General features: G+C 32.7%; 3 protein-coding genes across 15 annotated transcripts in view; 2 read left to right on the forward strand and 1 right to left on the reverse strand.

The window, feature by feature from the left end:
* HDAC4 (histone deacetylase 4) overlaps window positions 1-3149 on the forward strand; it is a 215708-nt gene extending 212559 nt beyond the window's left edge. For 6 of the 8 annotated variants that reach the window (XM_088201060.1, XM_088201410.1, XM_088201232.1 and 3 more), the window contains one exon: window positions 2589-2805. In XM_088201060.1, the coding sequence (XP_088057186.1) occupies window positions 2589-2649 (61 nt within the window). In that variant the 3' untranslated portion in view covers window positions 2650-2805. Of the gene's footprint in view, window positions 1-2588 lie in introns of all 8 variants that reach the window. The other 2 variants (XM_088201151.1, XM_088201493.1) reach the window with 1 other exon arrangement.
* A 4248-nt stretch (window positions 3150-7397) lies between these two features.
* On the forward strand, window positions 7398-11992 carry Usp30 (ubiquitin specific protease 30). The gene is made up of 7 exons (XM_088201950.1): window positions 7398-7823; window positions 7947-8122; window positions 8724-8943; window positions 9010-9194; window positions 9255-9458; window positions 9519-9859; window positions 10034-11992. Exons 1-7 carry the CDS (start codon window positions 7553-7555, stop codon window positions 10167-10169), a joined length of 1533 nt encoding a protein of 510 aa, XP_088058076.1. The 5' UTR covers window positions 7398-7552; the 3' UTR covers window positions 10170-11992.
* A 112-nt stretch (window positions 11993-12104) lies between these two features.
* Window positions 12105-21813, reverse strand: part of LOC148238473 (uncharacterized) — a 64002-nt gene continuing 54293 nt past the window's right edge. For 2 of the 6 annotated variants that reach the window (XM_088201918.1, XM_088201909.1), the window contains 8 exons: window positions 21672-21755; window positions 21495-21570; window positions 21348-21422; window positions 16326-16385; window positions 15756-15843; window positions 15415-15553; window positions 12795-12946; window positions 12105-12725 (listed from right to left, as the gene is read on the reverse strand). In XM_088201918.1, coding sequence (XP_088058044.1) covers window positions 12602-12725; window positions 12795-12946; window positions 15415-15553; window positions 15756-15843; window positions 16326-16385; window positions 21348-21422; window positions 21495-21570; window positions 21672-21755 — 798 coding nt within the window. In that variant the 3' untranslated portion in view covers window positions 12105-12601. Of the gene's footprint in view, window positions 12726-12794; window positions 12947-15414; window positions 15554-15755; window positions 15844-16325; window positions 16386-16834; window positions 21423-21494; window positions 21571-21671; window positions 21756-21813 lie in introns of those variants that run through there. The other 4 variants (XR_015811957.1, XR_015811956.1, XM_088201935.1 and 1 more) reach the window with 3 other exon arrangements.

Here is a 21813-nt window from a genome sequence, read left to right on the forward strand (position 1 = left end):
TTTGAATTTTTCTCCTTTTCGCCTAATAGATAAAATTTTCTTATGTCGAATTAGCTTTTGTCATTAACCCTTAGACCACCGACCGGTAAATTCTTAATTACTCGCTGTACGCCATGCATTTTTAGCGATATAATTTTTTGGCTACTTACTCTGTTTAACACATCATTACAGCCAAAATACTCAATTTTTATATTTTAAAATTATATATGTATGATTAACATGATTTAAACATTCTAATTATATCAATAAACAAACATTTTTCATCGTATTGTTGGTAATATGAAATAAACAAAACATATTATGCACTTAAATCAATTGGCCCGCGTGCTCACACCTACACACACATGCACGCGCGCGACACTATACAAGCGAATGACAAGCAGGGTCATGCTTCCACACTAAGACAATTTTAATATATAAATCTGCAACGCATTTTTTCGTCGTCTGACCTACATCCTGTTATAAAAATTTACAAATCGACATTTCTTAGATGCATAGAAAATCACATACATCGTACACAAAAATAACCCTAATAACCAAACCGTTTGTTTTTGATCAATGGTGTTTACGAATTATAACACGCTCTTATGTGGAAGAAAAATTTGCAATTGTTTGTTGTTGAATTTCTTTATATATAAAAATAATAAATAATAAAAGTTGATAGCAAGATACGATGTTACATTTAACTATATATAATTATATGTATAATTTATTTATTCTTCTTCTTCCACGGCGCTACAACTAGTGATCGGTTTTGGCCTTTCCACCTAATTTCTTGTAGGGCTTTTAGATATATCTTGAGTTTTAGTATTTCTTCCGCTATTGTTTGCATTTTTCCTGGTTGTAATATTGCACATTCAAGGTTCCAAAATTGAAGTTCAGTCGTTTATCTAGATTTCGATTGTCTAGGTCAGTGGTCGGCAAACTTATTAGCCAAAGAGCCAAATATGTACATTACAACGATTAAAAAAAATTGAGAGCCAAATCTATTTATTAATTTAGCAAACCTTTATTATAATTTTCCAAATCAACACAAAGACGTTCGAATTTAGAGCTCCATATTTCCTTGTTTTTTTAAATCTGGTGCGAATGCCCGTGGATATTTGTGCCAGAGCCGCACTTAAGGGGCCAAAGAGCCGCATGCGGCTCCGGAGCCGCACTTTGCCGACCTCTGGTCTAGGTCATTATGAATCGGGGCGGATTTATTATTTCTTTGTGATTTTTTCGTAACTATTTGGATTTATCCACGTTGGTTGGTTTGCTCCACGATAGAAACCCTCCTCCTTTATCCGGGCTTGGGACCGGCAAGAGTGCAACGTATCTACACTCCAGGCGGAATATGTAATATATATTACACACACACATATACATATATATACAATAAATAATAAACATTTCCGCCATCGTGACGCATTGGGGTAACCTGTTAGATCAAAATGGTCTTAATTTAATCTAATTAAATACATATATTAAAAATAAATTATAAAATAATATAACAAGTAAAATAAAATTATTCAACGACAAGGAATCGATGTTGTTATTATTATTATTATTTAATATTTACTAAGAGTTATTATTATTTTATTAATTATATATTATTTATATTTATTAATAAGTATTTAATAGTAATTATTATTATTATTATTTAATTATTACAAACAATAAAAACCAATCACAAAAACAGCTGACAATATTAAAACAGTCGAAATAACGTATAACTATATTCACAAGTATTTACAAATCACAATAATTATTAAAATATTGATGACATAATTTAATTTCGATTCTAAAATTAAGGGGTGACATTATAATTATATATACCACTGATTCATCGCAAATTCTATAAAGAAAATCACTGAAATCGTTTACTAGGAACTTAAACTGATTTTTAAAACATATATTGTCAACTTTAACCTTTCCGTTTCTTTAAAAAACGAAGGTTTTAACGAACGCATCATATGATGCGCATGGCGTTAGACAGTAGATTTACTTGCGCATCATATGATGCGCGTGGCGTTGAAAGGATTAAAGAAACATTGCAATACTCAATGGTCATCAAAAAACAAGATGTATCTACAGTATACAATCAGTTGTATTGACATGAAACTTTTTTTTAAATTAGACCTCATAAGGATCTTGCTTAGGTTTGTTAGACTAGACAGCCATTGCAGCCTTTGACTTGATAAATATATAATTAAAAATAAATATGTAGTGTACTGCTTACACATATTAATTACGCTTTTTATACATTACTCAAACCTTAAATTTACTAAGTTACTATGCAATAGAGCAACTGCCTTAATAAAAATATTGTGCTGCGGTAATCCACTTGGATTGAAGAAGTTACAGATTTTAATTAGAAAATCAGTAGCTTCTTCTTCGTGCATTATATTATCAATTAATTAAAATAATCGTGATGCAACTGGCACCTTCCTAGAATCGAGAAATTGATTTCAATTATTGGTACAAGTCATTGACTATTGAAACAATAATGCATAAAAGCTAGTCTTATACAATTGCCTTTACTTTTTGTTAGCCATTATATCAATTTTATGAACTGAGTACTAAAATGTTAAATTATATTTCAGAACTCCAGAAACGAGCCATGAAGAAGTAGAAGAACCAATGGACCAAGACGATGCCAAGTGATCTAAATTATCGACTTAATTCGGATAACAATACATTATCACCTAAGCTCACAGCTTTAGGTTACGTACGAAAAGTATAACTCACGAAATCTGCAGCCGTAGCTGCACAATCACTGGATTGATACACATTTATGATTAAGGTTAAAATGCTTTGTGCGACTATAAAATATATTCGCATCAAAGATTATTGTGTATATTTATTGTGCGTACAGTTTCGTACGAAGATTATATATATATATAATAAATATATATATATATACTTCACTGCATTTCAGATATACATAGATTTGATTGCTCTTTGTAAATATAAACATATCTATAAATCTTTAAAGAACACATTTTTTCTATTGAAGAAAAAAAAGTTATTTTGCACATTAACTGTGGATTATTTCTTATATGTACGTATAGTGAATAACGTATTTTAAAATGGCGCACTGTGCGTCGGCGTGTAATTACCAAAGTTAGTATAAAAAAATATAAATTTATGAGAAAAACGTAAAATTCATTGAAACGATATTTTTATACATTTTTTTATTACATATATTTATATATATATACACGCAGACAATATTTGGTAAACATATTTGTTTGATAAAACATTTCTCAATGCGAGTGACCTTATCGGCAGCAACGAACGTTTAATCAACGGTTGAAAATGAATCACGTTATCTGATGTTCTTTTTTAAAAATGTACATCGCTAGATTTTTTTATACAGTTGCGACATCTAGAATCAATCTCAGACAAGTACTAAGTATCATAATGTAGTGGATGTGTTGTGGTCTTGTAGAATTGAGATTTTTCTAATAAAGAATTTTAAGTTTTAAATACTATACAAATGTAGCTATGTAATTCAAAATATTGAAATATTTGCTGTGATCTCTGAATTTGTGACAATTCGATAGATTTCGCTCACAATTCTTGGGGTCGCCACCATACGTCTTTTACTTGTCTGAAATTGTTACTAGGGGTCACAATTATGTAATATAATAAATGTAAGCAAATATTCACAATTATTTTTTAACATTATGATATTTTTTCGACAAGTCATATATTTTTTTCTTAAAAAAATGTGATATACTTATATCACTAATAAACGTTAAAAGTGCGGGCCACTTTTAACTTATTTATTAATAATTATTTAAATGTTTAAAAGTTAATTAATAATCATATATTATTTCTTCGCTTACTCAAGCATCAAAGCATTTAACGTTATACGGCAGATCTTTGTAAGTCTTCGTAAGAGTATAAGTGAATATTATATATAAAAGGTTTAATAGTATAAGTGTTTATTTGTAATATGTTTTTTTAAATAAACAATTCAGAGGGTGATAAATACGATAGATTTATATATTGAAACAAAGTAAAATAACGATTGCATAAATATATTTTTATTATATAGAGCTTAGCCTCTTATATAATATATGATTTTAAGAATATAAAAAAAATATTAAAATAAATATATTTATAAAAAAAACTCTTAAATTTGCTATTTTGTGAAATTAATATTTGTTGTATAGATACTTAGACATTCCTATACACATATGATATGTATATGTAAATATGTATACAGTGATGAGGTCCCAAAATGATAACGACCGGTTCTAAAATTTGCTTCATACTTTATAATTGACTACAGCTCACCATTGTGCATATGCATATGTAAACGTATTTGTATATGATTACATATACATGTATGTGTGTATGTGCATATATGTATACGTATGTGTATATGCAGGACTTTTCTCTATCTATTGTGGTATACGAAAGCTTAAAAAAACGCAGTAAAGCCACGTTTTATTTTAAGAGAAAGCCTTGCATATACGTATATGTATATAAATAGTTGTACTAAATATTTATAAATAATTTTACAATTTTAGAACACAGTTCACATACAATAATATTAAATGTTCAATATATTTGTATCAATGTGTAAATTTGTAATAATGTGCTCCTTTGTAAGACACTGAACGAAAACACATACATGTAATCACATACGCATGTTAAACATTCAAAGTACACACTTATTAATACATATATATAAAAATAAGAATTTATTCCTCAAAGTACATATTTTGTGTATGTATAGTTTCCACAGTGCGGATGTTGATCTACACTAAAAAATAAAACATGTTATGTATTTAAAATTTTATTGTTACATTTAATATATATATGGGATATGAAAATATATTTAATAATAAATGTATATATTTGGATATAGATTTTACTTAAGAAATACTACATTTAACCTAACCTTAAAATATATTCCTATCTATTTTAAATTAATAAAAATGTATTCTTTTCATATACCTTCTAGATCGTTGCGATGGAATTAGTCACAAGGACTATAAAATGAGTTGTTCTATTTATTTGTAAATTCCTAAAAATAAGCTTTTTTTTTGTTAATGTGATATAAGTGCGTGTACCATTCGTATGTTTGATTGGTCAGAAAGCACTTTGCAAATGGACAAAAGATGCAGTCGGTGCCAGCATAAAGTCGAAAGCGGAGCGGAATCCGCTTACAAGCTTTTTGATCCCCTAGACCGCATTACAAAGGAATTAAATAGTATCATTGAATCATTGCATAGCGCAGACGATCAAGAATAAGAAAGGTAAAGGATATTCCTAACCGTAAACGAACATATAAGAGCGAACACGGCGTACTCAGTACTACCAGAAACTTTCAGTAAAAATATTGTCGCTTCTTCAACTTCGATTTCGACTTGGAACAAACTAGAGGTCAGCCGAATTTCCATCAAACCAACCTACGCAGAGTATTGAGCGAGACGATCCGTAAAAGACCAAGGAAACCGCTGCTTTCCGCTTTACGTCAGACCAAGTCTAACTACGAAGTCACCGGAATCCAATAGTTCAACGATAATTTATATACAATTAGGAGACTATGTGACTAATAAACATAAAAAAATATATGTATATATAATTTAAATAATACAGAGAATTTAAAAATTACATTATACGAACCGGACCAACTCCTCGTAGCTGACATTAAAAATGTACTATGTCAATGTATTAAGGAGCCGGATGACGACATTCATAGGCGAGTCGATAAGTGGGGACGTCTTAGCCCTAACGCTCATCAAAAGAGGACGCGATCCTGATTCTCAAAGAAGTCTGGAACCCAAAAGTGGAACTCCTCGAAAATATCTAGATTGTCGACAGCACCTTTCAGTAGTTTGAAAAAATGCTTAGTGACATACAAATTTCTGCGAGAACTCGAGCGAATCGTATCCCAACGCTCCTAAAAGAAAAGTGCAAGCTAATAAGCTGCTTTTAATTATTACAAATACAGTCTGAATAAATTCGAGTTCCCTTTGTTGGTAACATTGTAAATCAGACAGCTGGCAATAATCACGCGTGTTCAAAGTATTAAATGTTGGTTTGTAACACATTTACGAAATAAATCGCTTGAGCACTAGTTCAGATACAACAATTCTGTACAAATTGTGTATCGGAATTTACAGGAAGATTGTGGTAAATTTCATCATACTACTGAACGAATAATTCATAACGCAGTGTAAAAATGGAAGAGACTAGAAGTATTGAAGATAGCGTACGGCCTGTGTTTCATAGTAGCGTCTGTTCGGCCAAGAATATTGCTGCTGTAAGTGAAAGTGTGGCAGAACACCTCGAATGTTGGGCTTTTATTATGGCTTCTATTGTCGTATTTTACATCTGGACTTGCACCTTCACCCGTATAACATTTAGATAACACAAGAACTGAAGCCCAGATACCACGGACAGAGAATAATTTACGCAGATTGGGTGTTAAGAGCAACAGGAAATTGATGCGGATTTTTCAATGAAAATCTTTTTCTCTGATGAGACACATTTCCACTTCTATGGGAATGTTAATAAGCAAAATTTCCGTATATGAGGCAAGGAAATTCCTTATATAATTTACGAAAGATCAGTACATGTCCAAAAAGTGACTGTTTAGTGCGCATTGTGGTCAGGCGGCGTCATTGGGCTTTACTTTTTTGACACGAAACGACCGGACTGTAACAGTCAACGATGAGCGCTATAAGTGCATGATAACCGATTATTTTTGGGACGAAATCGAATATATTGATGCGGAAGACACGTGGTTCCAACTTGCTATACGTTGGGTGCAACGTTAGATGTTTTGCGTGAAAAGTTCATAGGTTAGATTATTTTACGTTTTGGTGACGTTTACTGGCCGCCAAAGTCATACAAATTAAATCAGTTGGATTTTTTTGTGGGGTTACGCTGAGAGTCGTGTTTACGCTGACAAACCCGAAACGTTGGAGCACATAAAAACCCGAAATGTACGAAAAAATCATCGAAAGTTTTATCAATATGATCTACTACTGCAAAATGCTCAAAGGCAGCCATTTATTCGATATAATTTTTTATAATTAATGAAATACATAAAATGTTGGATTATTAAAAAAAATCCAAAGATATTCCTTAATTTGTGTGTTTTTTTTAAAGTTGGATCATCTCTAGAAATTTGAAAAATTGCGATAAAGTTTTATTGTATAAGTAGAATTGTGAACCAAATATTCAGAAGACAACTTGTCTGTAAAATTTATTCAATCCATTCATATAAATAAAAGTATATTTTATAAATATGTTTTTATTATTATTGTTATAATTAAAAAAATATGTATTTTTTTAATTAAATATAAATAAATATGGTCCCGTACATAATTTATAATGAGTTTTGGAAAAAAAAAATTCGAGTGATACAGGTAATTAATACATTTTATCTACTGGCAACACTAATAAACGTCAAAACATCGATTGCGACGTCTCACCGGCCAGTGTCGAAAATTTTCCATCTTCGTCTCCTACAATGCTGAAAAGTGTAAAACGTTGAATCGTGTTAACAATTTAGACAAGTATCAAAGGTATTAGGTGAAGAATGGAAGGTGGAGAGCGAATGCTGATGGCGGCCGGTCTGACGGCCGCCGTGGTGGTGGGCGCCTTCGTCATGTGGGGCCCCGGTGGAGGCTCGCGCACGCGCCACCGCCGAGGACGAGTGGCCGGACTGCAGAACCTCGGCAGGACTTGCTTTCTCAACACGCTGCTCCAGGCGCTGGCTGCGTGTCCCAACTTCGCCGGCTGGTTGAAGAGGAGGGCAAACGCTGACGCCGCCAACAGCATGATCACGACGCTTTCTACCGTTTTAGAAGGTTTAGATGCTTTTTAATTAAATTTAACCTAAAGCTAATTCATTATGTCAAATTGATGAAATATCCATGATTAATTGATAAGTTGATTATAACTTGAGATTAATGTATCCTTTATATTTTTAGTTGTAAATGGAAGTCACGAGAGTGCAAGAGGGGCCGGCCCAGTCTGTCCTTTAGGCGTTTTACGCTGCTTAGGAGCATTGGGTTGGGTCGTTCCTGAAGACCAACACGACGCTCATGAGCTATTGCATGTTATACTTTCTTGCGTAGACGAAGAAACACAAGCATCTGCCAAAAGAGTAAGCATCAATCTTCTTATAACAAATTTGTTCATATTTCGTCATTTCAACTTCATGTAACAAAAACATATTTATTTAGCGCTTCAGCCAAAAATGCTACTACATACAGATTTTTTTCTATTAATATATCTTACATATTATTTATTCGTAACCATCAACTGTAAATCACATACCAATAAAATAAAAATGTATATAAATAATTTTTAACACCATAATTGGTAAATGCGGTGCAACTATTTTTATTTCATAGATTTATTTAGCTACATAATATAGCTAACTGTAAATTAACACTACATAAATTTAACCGAAACATACATATAAAACACAGACAGAGTATAAAAAAAGACTATATAGCTTATAATTTATTTCTTAATTCACAAAGGTGTTTCTTTATCCATTGAGGGTTTAAACCCGCTACATTTTAATTTTCTGGATTGCCCTAGGAATATTGTTATACAAATTCACGCCTCTGTACTTCTCTGTTTTCTTATACCTAACTATCCTTAAATTGTTTCTATTTCTAGTATTAAATCTATGCACAATTTTATTTCTTATTAAATACCTGTGTAATTATTTACCGAATACCTCTATAAATTTTTAGCAACCAGGCTGCTTATCAGATGCTTTAGGGCTCTTCTCTGGAGGTTTTCGCAGTCCCGTGCGAGGCGAAGGCAGCAGAGACGATCTACCATTAGCACCTTTCCCCGCATTGAGATCTGTTAGCTCACCGGCTACTCCCGATTCTCCGTTAGTTAAATGCGCTCGCTCTTTATCGCAAGCTGCTATAACACTTTCTGATAAAACAAAGAGTTCTGCAAAAGGTATTGTATTATATATTTTAAATATAAATATATATCATACGTTAATGATATTATTTTTATTGATAGAAATTAACGGCTCATCTTTACATCCTGAGTTTGGAAGCGGTATATCAATCACTAAAGGAGTATCAAGATCGTTTTGTCAGCTCGATAGGTTGGGTCGGCCGGCTCCTCCTGCGCCTCCGCCGCCTCAACTGCCTTTCCACGGAACAATGGCAACTAGATTACAATGCACAATTTGCTCTTATAAGGTATTAAATGCACTACATATATTTACAGTATATTTTTTACATATTGTTTTTTATCGTTAGTCACCAATTCGCTACGACAAGTTTGACAGCATATCTTTACAACTGGGAGAAGCCATCGGCGCCCTTAGCGTTTCAGGCTTACTTAGAGCTTTTACATCTCCGGAAATGGTCAAAGGCGTGTCTTGCACTCGCTGTAACGACGGTCGCGACTCTTCCATACCTCCTATATTGACCACTCACATCAAATCGCAAAGCATCGCCAAGGTTACATTTATAATATTCTTTTATTTATTTATGTTGTATTAAAATATATTTTTTCTTCAGCTACCTTCCTGCTTATGTCTTCACATTGGCCGCACCACATGGGGACCTTCTGGGCTCAGCAAGAGAAGCGATCACGTCTATTTCCAAGAGACGCTTTCTCTGGCGCCGTTTGCTTCTAATCAACCGTTGAAAGTAGAGTTCAACTTGCCGAGCGACCTGATGTCACAGAGTGTGCCATCTACGTTCGGACAATATGCAGGAATGGTTTCTGCCGGAACGAATGGCGGACAGGCTGACTGGCGAGCTTTGTATCGGTTACAGGCTGTGGTGGTTCACGTCGGAGGACCGCGTTCCGGTCATTTCATCACTTATAGGCGAGGAAATGCATTCGAGGCTAAACGGTAAGCTATTTGTCTGAATAATTTATCTAATGATGGGTTAATAAATGCAGCTGCTTCACCATGATAATGCACTGGCTTACACCACAGCATTAATGATTTTTTCCCAATCTTTTTCAACTATCAGACTAATTTTTAATGAATTATTTATGGCAATACATTGTTATTAATTTTCAGATGGTTCTACACTAGCGACACCGTAGTTCATGAAGTATCATTAGATGAAGTACTACACAGTGCGGCTTACATGTTATTCTATGAAAAAATATCATTCAACAACCAAAAACCATCGTCGAGAGTTTCAATCGAGTAATTATGATTTGATGTAAAATTTCCATAAATTCAATTGATATTTCGTTATTTTTTTTGTGTGAGAATCCGTCGAGATTTTGCTTGGGAAATAACGTCGAACATTATTTACATTCTATGTATTTATATTAGGAATGCTCTTTATATTATGGTTTTTATTAAGAACGAATTGACTATTTATAATTATTTTCGTTATATTTGAGTTGCTCTCAAATATATCATTTAAAATTACTTAAGAAATTTCATGTGATAATATTATTTAATTTCATGTTCTGCGCATCATATATTTATTGTTTCTTTAAACAATACACTCATTTTTGGATAAAAAATGTTTAATATTTGCTAAAATTAATTAATGAATTTATTCTGATTGATAACATTCATTCCTATATTTTAATAATATTTTACACATATTGTTTACAATTTGTAAACGATTAAAGCCTTTAATTATATCATGACATTTGGGTAACTTTCACTTATACGAGCACATTAAAAATTATAATAGCAACGTTCACTCATTTGTGTTATTTTTAGATGTGTATCTATTGAGTTGATGCAGAAGTTTTAATAATTTTATCTGATGACTTATTTTTATTTTATTTAAAAATCAGAGGTTCTTTACTATCTGCTAAGTAGTTAAAAGGGAGTGTTTCTTATTTACGTTTATATTTATTTTTAATAAAAATAATTGTTAACGTCATAATAATACATCAAAACTTATGCATCAACTTAAGATAAATTTTTGAATTTCTACTGTATTATATTATTCATTTAGTTTGTTATACACGCTCATTATTTTCTTCCAAGTAACAATGAATGTATCAGTATTATTAAATTCAATTTAAATTTTGTACATGTGTAGAAGAACCAGCTTAATATTAAGCCATTGTATAAGTTCACTATTATCAATAACATATACAGAACTTATACGATTACTATTACTAAATACCATTTTTGTTGTAGTTTATAATGTAAATAGCCGTATCATTGTTTCTATACACATGTAAAATACTGAATAGTGCTAGGGTATTTTGACAAACTTTTAGAAAGATTGTAATTTACGTGTGTAGCATTGAACGTATGAAAATCATCTGTGTAAGTTACTACTGTGTTTTGATTCCAAAATCGTTATCTTATACGAAACAAATTCTATAAGAAAAAAATATTTTTTTACTATAAATTGTTTTTTTTTTATTATTATAAAGTCGATAAGTTATTCCAATATATGTCCATCTGTTATGAAGAAGTAAACCTCTTGTAAAAAAATTCTTGCTGATTACGCTCAAATATATTTATAAAAAATATGGATAGCTGTGATGGTAACTTTAAAAGATTGACAATAAATTGGGTTTTAAAGTTTGGTGTCAATTTTGTAACATCGATCATGAAGAGGTGCCAAATGGTTGGATATCTGTATAAATATATATATATATATATATGAAATAAACATTAGTACATTAGCTTTGTTTAGCATAGTTATCATAATTAGCCGTGCATGTTTTTTGTTTTTATTTTATTGAGGTTTCGGATTTGAACTGATGTTCGTTCTGAAGTTGGAAGACAATCGACTTATACGTAACTGATGCGAATTTTTGTACACAACGTTGGAGCGGTTTAAGGATATTATCTTTGTAAGATTGTTAACTAGTCATGCGAGATGAGTTATAAAACATTCTCGGTTTTGTATTTTAATATGTGAGCGAATAACTATGATTAAAACGAAAGAATTTGTACTACAAAGTCGACTGATTGATTTTTTTCTTTTTGTATTAAATTTATGTCGTTGATATGTAATGTAATTATAATGAATAAACATTAAAAATATGATATGGTAATGTTTTGTCATTATGCCGTCATCCCTTATAAACATTTATTTTATTATTTTGTATTCAGACATAAGTTTAAAACAATTCTAGTTTAAAATTAAGAATAAAAAATAAATACTTCATAAGCTTTATTTATTGTGACTTTATTAACAAGCTTTTAAGCATAAATGATTTTTTCAATAATTAAAAATAATATAAATATAATTATTGTTTGATCAACAATACAAAATAAAAAGATTATTGTGTTAGTGTTACGTATCCATATATATTATATATATTTTTTTATATAAAAGGTAACTGTTTCACTCCTATTACAATAGTTACACATTTAGGAGCGTCAATCGCAAAAAAACATTTTATTCATATATATTAATGGTTTCATTAATTTTTGTACATTTATAAGAAAAAAATTCATGTATCACGTAAAAACTAAAGCGAGTAACAAAAAAATATTTAATTACTTATTAAATAATGGAATAATAAGAATATTAATAATGCTACATAGTGTTAGAAAAATATATACGAGTATCTTGATTTCTTGAAAATAAAATATAGACAACTTGGCACGACGAGTCGATAGAAACGATCTATGACTTCTCTCTTGGTGTTATTAATCTTGATCTTTGAACCGCCTGTGAATTGCTTGCACATATGTGAATACGCACTTCCAATCGGGTTTGCGCATGGTCACCATATCTTCCACGTCGAGGAGTGGATAAATGCCAGCCTTCTCACTGAAACATTAAAATATAATGTAAGCGTCTAATATTTTCAATGAACGATCATAATTTGATTATACTCACTCGGCGACTTTGAAGGCCAGCGTGAAGTTATGGCGGCGTTGCTGTGCTACCAACTTGGTGTAATCGAACGTGTCAGGGAGGAAATGGTGAATGAGTGCACAAAAGGCCAAGCCGTCCGACCAGCTCGTCGAGAAGTTGTCTAGTTTTACATTCTGAAAGAGATTAACGCACAATTATGGAAGATATATTAACATGTAATCAATTAATTCCCCATGTAGTGTTCGAATAAAGCTGTATTTTCCCTGCCAGTCCCAAACTGAGCGGTAAGCTCATGCATAACTCTTCCAATCATATGCCAAGAGTCATGTATTTATGATCTATCGAGCATTGTGCATGTTTATATACAATTGATACGATTATATCGTCACTTTGAATTTACATATTATCAAGACCCCCCAAAGACGTAATAGTTTTCAAGAATAAAATATAGAAACTGTATTATGTTTGTAAAAAATAATGATATTAATTTGTAGTAAGAAACTGTTTTGATGTATTATATTAAATTATAGTATAAAGAAATGTATTAAAAAACAAAAAATAAACACTGAAATAACATTGAGGAAACTTTTAATAATAAATTTGCAGTCTGTGCAATTTGTTATAGTTATTCATTTAAATAAACAAATTTTGCAAGTTGGTCAACAAAATATTATTATTATTGGTAAGATGTTATAAATAAGTGTTTCAACAAAGATTTTGAAACATATTTTTACAAAAAAAAAATAAAAACATGTATAGTTATATCAATTTGTATAATAATTTCGATTTCTTTGCCACAAATATTAGATAACTTAGTGTACATGTAAAATAACACACTGATTTCTGCTCATTAGCTCTTTTTATATTTGATCTCATTTTTTAATACTTGATTGCTTTATTTATTTATTGTAAATCTTCCGTTGCAACATGGCAGTCATTATCCCAATGCGTTACAATGAGATCAACACAATCAATAACAACTAATTAAGTCGTAAGACACCAGACTGAAAGCAATATATTTTATTCATTATAAGCTTTTAATACCGCTCATAATCAAAAAAAAATATTTGAATTATTCAACTGTATGGTTTGTAAAATCTAAGAAAACCTAACCTATACAATATGAATCATAATTTAAAAATTGTAACTTATGTATTTCGGGTATTAGTCACCGACATACACCACTAGTTTATTGGTATTGGTTAAAAAAACTTGAACAAATACCAAAAAATCATTGATTTTGGTACATAGTGCGTATTGTATTCATTTAAAGCTGATTTTTGCTACTAAATTATAAATATGGATTGTTAAAATTATAACTTTAATTATTATTTTATTGACAATTACAGTTTTTTTTGTGTAGTTATATGCAATATTTTACTAGAACTACACTTGATAACAATTGGTTTCAAAATAATAAATAATCTGATTACTATTATATGCCAAGTTCGGATATGGCATATATATTTTCTAACATATGTAATATCTTTAACAAAATATGTATCAAATAACGTTTTACATAAAAAATACCATGAAATTTTTGTGGCAAAAATTTGTAATCTAATCTTCTCCCGTCGTTATATTCATATATATATATATATATTTATTTACAGTGCTATTACATTTCTTATCTATTCATGACATTATGAGTTACATAACAGAAATATAAGATTTTGAGCGCAAAGCGCAAATTTATGAGCGCGTAACTAACAGCTATTAGTAGGACTGTCATAGGTACATTGAATAAAATTACTTTTAAATGTAAAAAAATACTTATAACAAAACATCTTTGTGGCAAAAAAATTAAATACATCAATAAAAAAAAGTTGAGCTAGTTTTAAAACTATGTTCTGCTTTAAAATTCAATATCAACAATACAAATATTTTGTCCAGAGTAAAAACAGAAAAAAAAGAGACATTTGTCGTCTTGTTGAAATCAGTTAGCAATTCTACACACAATATAAATCGAATTATCCTATTTTTGCGGCAAAAAATCTTATTGATATATTATTGTATATTTTTTAATACAATTTATCATAAATAGTATCGATTTTTATTTATTCATAATTTTTATTATATATTTATAATATGTATATTTATTCATAATATTTATCATATATATACATATATATTTATTTATTTATGCGTTTGATTTTATATCCGCTTAAGGGTTAAGACACAAAAAAACTATCACCCAAAACAGTTCATGCATGATGTATAATGTGATTTTCATATTGAAAATAATAATAAAAAGCTGAAATAAAAAATGTTTTATACACATATAATTTTGAGTTATTTTTTTATCCCAAAAAAATGGTTAATAAAAACAAACATAGAGTAACATATCGTCTCTTTGCTGCTATCTCAAAACTATAACACATATGTTGAGTAATGTAATATTTAGTGACAAGTAATCGTTCAAATTACTAAAACACTAAATCAATTGCCATTCAGCATTAAATTACTCAGCGTGTGTGTAATAGCCATAATGCTATTTGCCATCAGATGAAATTCATCGAAGAAGCAGTTAGCACAGAGTAGTACAAGAGTGACTGTATGCAATTATAAATGATTGGTTGTGAGTGCGGTGGATTGGGCGATGCGAAGTGATAGACATGCGCTTGTAGTACTTTTAGAGTACCTCATACTCCTGGGTCTTGCTGCGGCACCACTGCAACAGGCGCTCTTTGATATTAGACGCGCTTGCTTGCAGCTGAGGATCAGTGAACTTAAAGAGGGGGGAGCCCCCTCCCGTGGGGGTCAACGGTGTTTTTGGGGAGCTGGCCGAATTAAAATATTCAACACTTGAATCATATGAACCAGGTGCTCGAATAACAATAGGTCGATGAAAGAAGGAAAAGTTGAGTGTCTTCTTTTTCAATAAGTAAATGTAACTGTGCATATGAGATGGCATGAAACGTGCACGTAATGAACTTAATTATGTATAAAATATGTTGACTGGTAATAAACATGTCTGCTCACCTTGGAGAAGATTGCGTGGAGTTCTGCTTGTCCAGTTGCCTGAATTTGGCAAACGGCGAAACAGTTTTGGCTGCTTTGACTTCAGAAACTGTAAAAATGAAACGATGAAGATAATTAATATATGAATGAATAATATTACTCTAGTTTGTAATTAACAATACAAATTAATGTAATGTTAACGAGTAATTTATTACTAATTATAGATAGTAAGGCATTTTATTTCCTAATCTCATAATAAAATTAGTATTATTGTACTGCCATACCTTACAGATTACTAATTTGTGTTATAAGAAATTTAACAAGATTGAAAAGGGCACGATGAATAATCGTTTATTTATAATCAAATGTATGTTTTATTATTACACTGATTCACATGAACGATTAGTTTTGTCAATAAGGTCTTATTTTTTGTTAAAATTGTCAATTTTAACGAATTAAAACATCATTTTGAATTATATTGCAAAAAATTATATAAATAATGATTAATTAATTTAAAGTTGAGTTAAATATTAAAAAAATATATTATCAAGATAAAAATTATTTCAATTCAAAAAAAAATTTCAAACATACCTTTGCTTGAAACAGTTGACTTCTTTTCAGTGGTGGTCGTCTCAATGATGGACTCTTTTTCTGAAATACAACAAAATTAATATAGAAGCTGCGTAGCAAAGTTAGTAGACTAATCTACCGTTTATACTCAAAACAACCGAAGCTTCGCACAAAGCAATATTTTTAGTCAAAATTGCATGAACTTACGAGTTATTATTACTGATGGATCATAACAATAATTATAATAATCGGTAAATAAACTATTATACTCATTTAATGTATATGTACAAAGATAATAATAATGCGTTTTATTTTAATAACAATGGAGCAAACTGCATGCGACACACTTTTTTTGTATGATGAACACATAGCACTGTGCTACTTAGATTATAATATATTGATCATGCTGTCAGAGGACGATGAGAAGATAACACATGAATTGAAAATTCGCTTCAACGCTTCAACAAAGACGGTAAAGTTAGATGGTATACAGGAAACATTTCAAGCTCACACAGGATTTGAAAACTCACGCTCAATTCCTCTGGCAGCAGCCGCAATGCGCACCTCAAGTCTCCTTTATATAGCCTATGTTTTTTTAAACTATTAATCAAACAATACAATCTTATGCAAAGGGTGTTCCCATACAAATCTAATCTAGTGAATGAGTCTCAGGAATGATCGGTTGCTATTTCACAGCGCATCTCCCCCGTCCCTATGTACACGCGTTGTACAAATCATCAAATGCATCGTCAACGTTGTCCTCGTCCAACAAAGCTAGCTCGGCATATGTCATCTGAGGCATCGTCTGACTCCGTCCCAGCGCAAAGCTTTGAACTTGAGCAACCTTTTCGTTTCTCTTATGCTTATCGACAGCGTTTACTCTGGATACCACTTGGGTACTCGGCTTGGGACTCGTTTGCATTTGCATCAAATTATCGAGCATTCCCTGTTGAGACGAGGATTTGGATAATTGATGGGGGGAACTCTGACCTGAGAAATAAGCCTCGACCGTCTTCTTCTTCTCCTCGACCTTATCTTTGGTTATCCCGGCTTCAAATTGTTTCGGAAGCGCTAACAGATGCATCGACTTGGCTCTGCTCGTTAGCTTAGCTCCTGGAGATATTCTCGGAGACGGAGGTTTCATGGCGTGTAACTGCGCCAACTGATGCCACGACTCTGATCTACTTAAACCCGTCGGCGAAGGAGTCGACGCCGGACTGTTCACAGGTGACCTCATGTACATTTTGTTTAGCGGAGAGAATTGTAATTTAGAACTTACTATTGATTCTCCATTCTCTGCTATTTCAATGGCTTCTTTAGCAGTTTTATCTTTAAATCTATGATGAGGTATCGACACTCTACTGTGATCCCTGTTAAACTCGGGATAAGGCATATCGTTCAACGCCCTCGGTGAAACTATATTATTATATTTTATAATAGGAACTGACACTTGATCTTGATTTCTCATTATTCCATTTTGTGACTCCATTACTGGTTCTGGAATCAAGGGTTTTTTAACTTCTTGCGATTCAGATTTCCTCTTCTCCATCTGTTTAATCACGTCAAGCTTCGGACTAGAAAACTTTTGTAACACTCCTTTTAAACTCTTAGCTGCACTGTCTCGTTTCTCGTAATTGTCTTGTGACGGTTGAGCTTTTATACTAGCCTGTTGAGAAACAGGGCCTCTCATAACTTTAGCTACAGCTTTATACTCCTTTTGCACCAACTCACCTTCATTTTCCATTCCCTTATTAGATGAATGATAACCATTTTCAACCACCGGAGCAGATTTTTTATTATAATCTATTTTATTTATTTTAGATACATTTCCATTCATCACCGGAGCTGATTTTTTAGGTAAATTATTATAATCAACTTTATTTATTTTAGAACCATTCGTTAATTGATCATATTTATAAATATTATCTTTTTCGTTCATCACCGGAGCAGATTTTTTAGGCAAGTTAGGAACTTGATTATTTATTTTAGCACAATTTCCATTTGATAGCTGCTCATATTTATAAGGATCATTAATAATCTTTTCCTTTTCATTCAGCACTGGAGCAGATTTTTTAGGCAAATTAAGAACTTGATTATAATCAATTTTATTCATTAAAGATCCGTTTCCATTTGGTATTTGCTCATATTTATAAAGATCATTGGTTTTAGGCAAAAGAGGAACTTCACTGTTGATTTGATTATTAATTGCGTTTTGTACATGATCATATTTATAAGGATCATTGATAGCTTTAGGACTATCTAAGAATTTGCCCTGATTCTGTATGTAATTATACTCATCATCGTCTATTTTAGTATTGTTATACAACACAATCGGTGATTTTCTTGAAATGTATTGCTCTTTATCGTTTAGTACGACGTCCGGTAGCTTTTTAGACGGTTGCAATTTAGTATCTTCTATATCCGGCTTTTGAGGCACAGATTTGAACGTTTTCAATTGTTGAAGCTTAGACTCTTCATAATCAATCTTTGGCTTTTCATCTACATTTTCCAAATCATCATACAGTGTTTTAAAGTTTTTATTTTCAGGAATATATATATTAGATTTATAATCTTCAATGGAAGTATTGAGCAGTTGTGGCTTAGTATCTATTATATTCTGTACTTGCGGTATAGGAACAAACGCCTTTGTCAATGGAGGTACAGATTCAGTTTTTGGTATCGGTACAATACAATCTTCAGGTGCATCTTCATTTGGTAAAGGCACAAACGTTGATATGGGAACCGGAGGAGTATAATCAGTCACTGTATAAACATATTTATCTGTCAATTCTGCTGATTCTTCAATCGTTGGCTTAGGAAGATTTTTACTATGTTCTCTTATTTGTTTTTCATAAAACTCAATCTGTAGTCTTTCAGCGTCAATTTTAGGCAGACTTTTCTCTTCTTTTTCATTATTGCTCAATTGTTGCTTTAGATTCTCTAACTGTCTCACTAAATGAGGCGCAGATAGAGGACCCGGTGCCGGAAGAGCTTGCGGTAAAGATAAACGCTTAGCAGCTAATGCTTTAACGTCTTGTCCATTTTGAAGCCCAATTGGATTGAATTGCTTTTCTCTATACGGTGGAATATTTGGAGATTGGGGCGATATTGGCGTAGGCGAAATCTTCTCAAATTTATTGGTAGCTAAGCTCAGAACTCTGTTTTCTTTGGGCGAATTTGATTGAGCCCAAGGTGCTCCTATCTTTTGGACCGGTGGTTTATTCAAAATGAAATTGGCACGATCTTCCTTTATTGTATTATTTACATAAGACGGAGGAGACCAGATTTTTGCCGGGGGATTCATAGGTGCTGAGATGGATTTCTTTGGCAATGGCTTAAAAGCAGACATGGGAGCATGATAGAATTGATTCACTGGAGCAGGCTTAGGTATCAATTTTATTACTTTATCTGGAACTGCAGTCTTAGGAGGCGCTATGGTTATTGAACCTGTAAGAACTTCATCTTTAGTATCAGCCGCCCATGGCAATTTAGATTGATACTTTTTCCTGTCGTGCATTTCGTTCAATTGATTAAAGCTACTCTTAGTGATCTTTGGAGTGAATTTAGATGGTTTAGCATAGTTGGTAGCGTCATCGGAGGCTTTCCAAAAGTTTCTAGCTGAAGAAACACTTGACGCTCTACGATTAGCGTCTAAATTCTTTTGACTTTCTGACCTATCGTTGGTGTTTTCAAAGACATTCTTAATGCTACCGAAGCAGCTCTTCCAATTGCAGCCTTGATTGCGCTGTTCGTTTGCGTTGTGAGCCCATGGAGAAGAACTTTCAACTCCGTCGTGCTTTTGAATAAAAGCAAGGAACTTGAGATCGTTCTCAGTCTTAGGTTTGAACTCTGGCAACTTGGGTTTAAATTCTGGATTCAAAATCGAGTCAGCGTTCTTCATTGACGAATTCGAGTCGCTTTCATCATCGCTTTCTACTTGATAGCAATGCAAAGGTTTTGGTATATCGATAGTATTGGCACGCTTCATTCTCAATTTCTTGTTTTGTCTATTCTGGAATTTTTGCTCCTCGTTGCTTTTATTTTTAGGCGCCTCTTGCATTTTCTGCGTTTCAAACTGTTTGAGGTTATAGTTCTGCGACTCATATTGCTTGACGTTGTAGTTTTCTTGACCTTTCTGCGTCGCGATTTTATTTTCAGGCATTTTCTGCGTCGCATAGTTTTTATAAAGTTGCGCATTTGGCGAAAACGTATCAATCTGATGATTCGAGTTAACAAGAGGCGTTGTTCTTTCTAGATCATCGCCATTTTGGATCTCTTCTATTTTAATTGTACTACAATCAGAAAATTCACTATCTGATTCTGAATCTTCTTCGGGTTCGGGTGTTTTATTCTTAATCGGTTTGGTCAATGCTTCTTGAATTATTTTAGCAGAATCTTCAGCTGAGATGTCTCTGGTTGTATCCAATGACACAGATTCTTTCAAAATCGGTCTAGGTTTAACGTTTCCATTGACTATAGGATATGCTGGGTTGAAGATATTTTTACTAGACAAGTAGTTTTCGTATTGCGGTGAGCGTATGTTTGATAGTTCTCTAGTATGAGCTTCAGGAAATTGCTGATATGTATTCAGATTGAACGGCCTTGCTGTTGCGTTTTTGACCGGATTTATAGAAGCGAATCGATCGTAAGTCGGCGAAAGTACTGTCCCAAAGGAAGCTTGTTTCTGGAGAGCATAAGGAGAAGCTCTGGGCTCTTCTTGCGGCTCTTTTGTTGGAGGTTTGTTCGGGAAGGCAATGCCTTCCATGAATTTCCTTGCGTCTGCCAGCTCTTCTTTGGTGACTCCAACAGTGTGTCTGTTTTTGCCAGTTCTGCGTCGGACGAGGCCGCGGGGCCGAGAAGTCGGAGGCTCCTGGACGAGCAGGCCGGCCTGCAGCCGAGCCACCAGCTCGAGGAGGGCGGAGTCGCGGGGGGCTAGTCCGTTAGTGGTACGAAGAGCCCCCTGCAACCGGGACAAGGCCCCGTGCACGTCCCGCAGCAACGGTTCAGGCAAAATCTCCTCTCCATCACCAGAATGACACTCACCGTCATCTCGAGGCTGCTGATCGCCCGTTTCCAGCGCAGACTCCTCGACAGCGTCGGCAACTATCTGTGCGCACGCTAAAGATGAAATTTAAATTACTTAACAACCATTAAAAAATATCCAAAATATGATATATATGTAATCTTTACCTTCTTGTTCAGCCATCACCTGGCGAAGCCTAGCGCGTATTCTTCTCCGTTCCTCGTAATCGTCGCTTTCCTCTAACTTTATTTTTTAAGTAAGTTAAAAATAAATAAACAAATTAGTACAAGAGACGGTGAAAATACATAAACTACATTACATAACACTTTTTTTATTATAAATACCAATTTTCTTAGGATTCGCTCGTCCCAGATATCGTCGATGTTAGATGAAACGGTCGAAGTTTTTTTCACAACTGTTCTTGATTCCTGTGAACAATAGTAGACAAATATTTAATATCAGTATCTATTTTTCTACTTGACAGAA

The sequence above is a fragment of the Plectrocnemia conspersa genome, unplaced genomic scaffold (assembly GCF_051122295.1).
Source record: "Plectrocnemia conspersa isolate PC_06_02 unplaced genomic scaffold, ASM5112229v1 ptg000001l, whole genome shotgun sequence".
NCBI lineage: Eukaryota > Metazoa > Arthropoda > Insecta > Trichoptera > Polycentropodidae > Plectrocnemia > Plectrocnemia conspersa.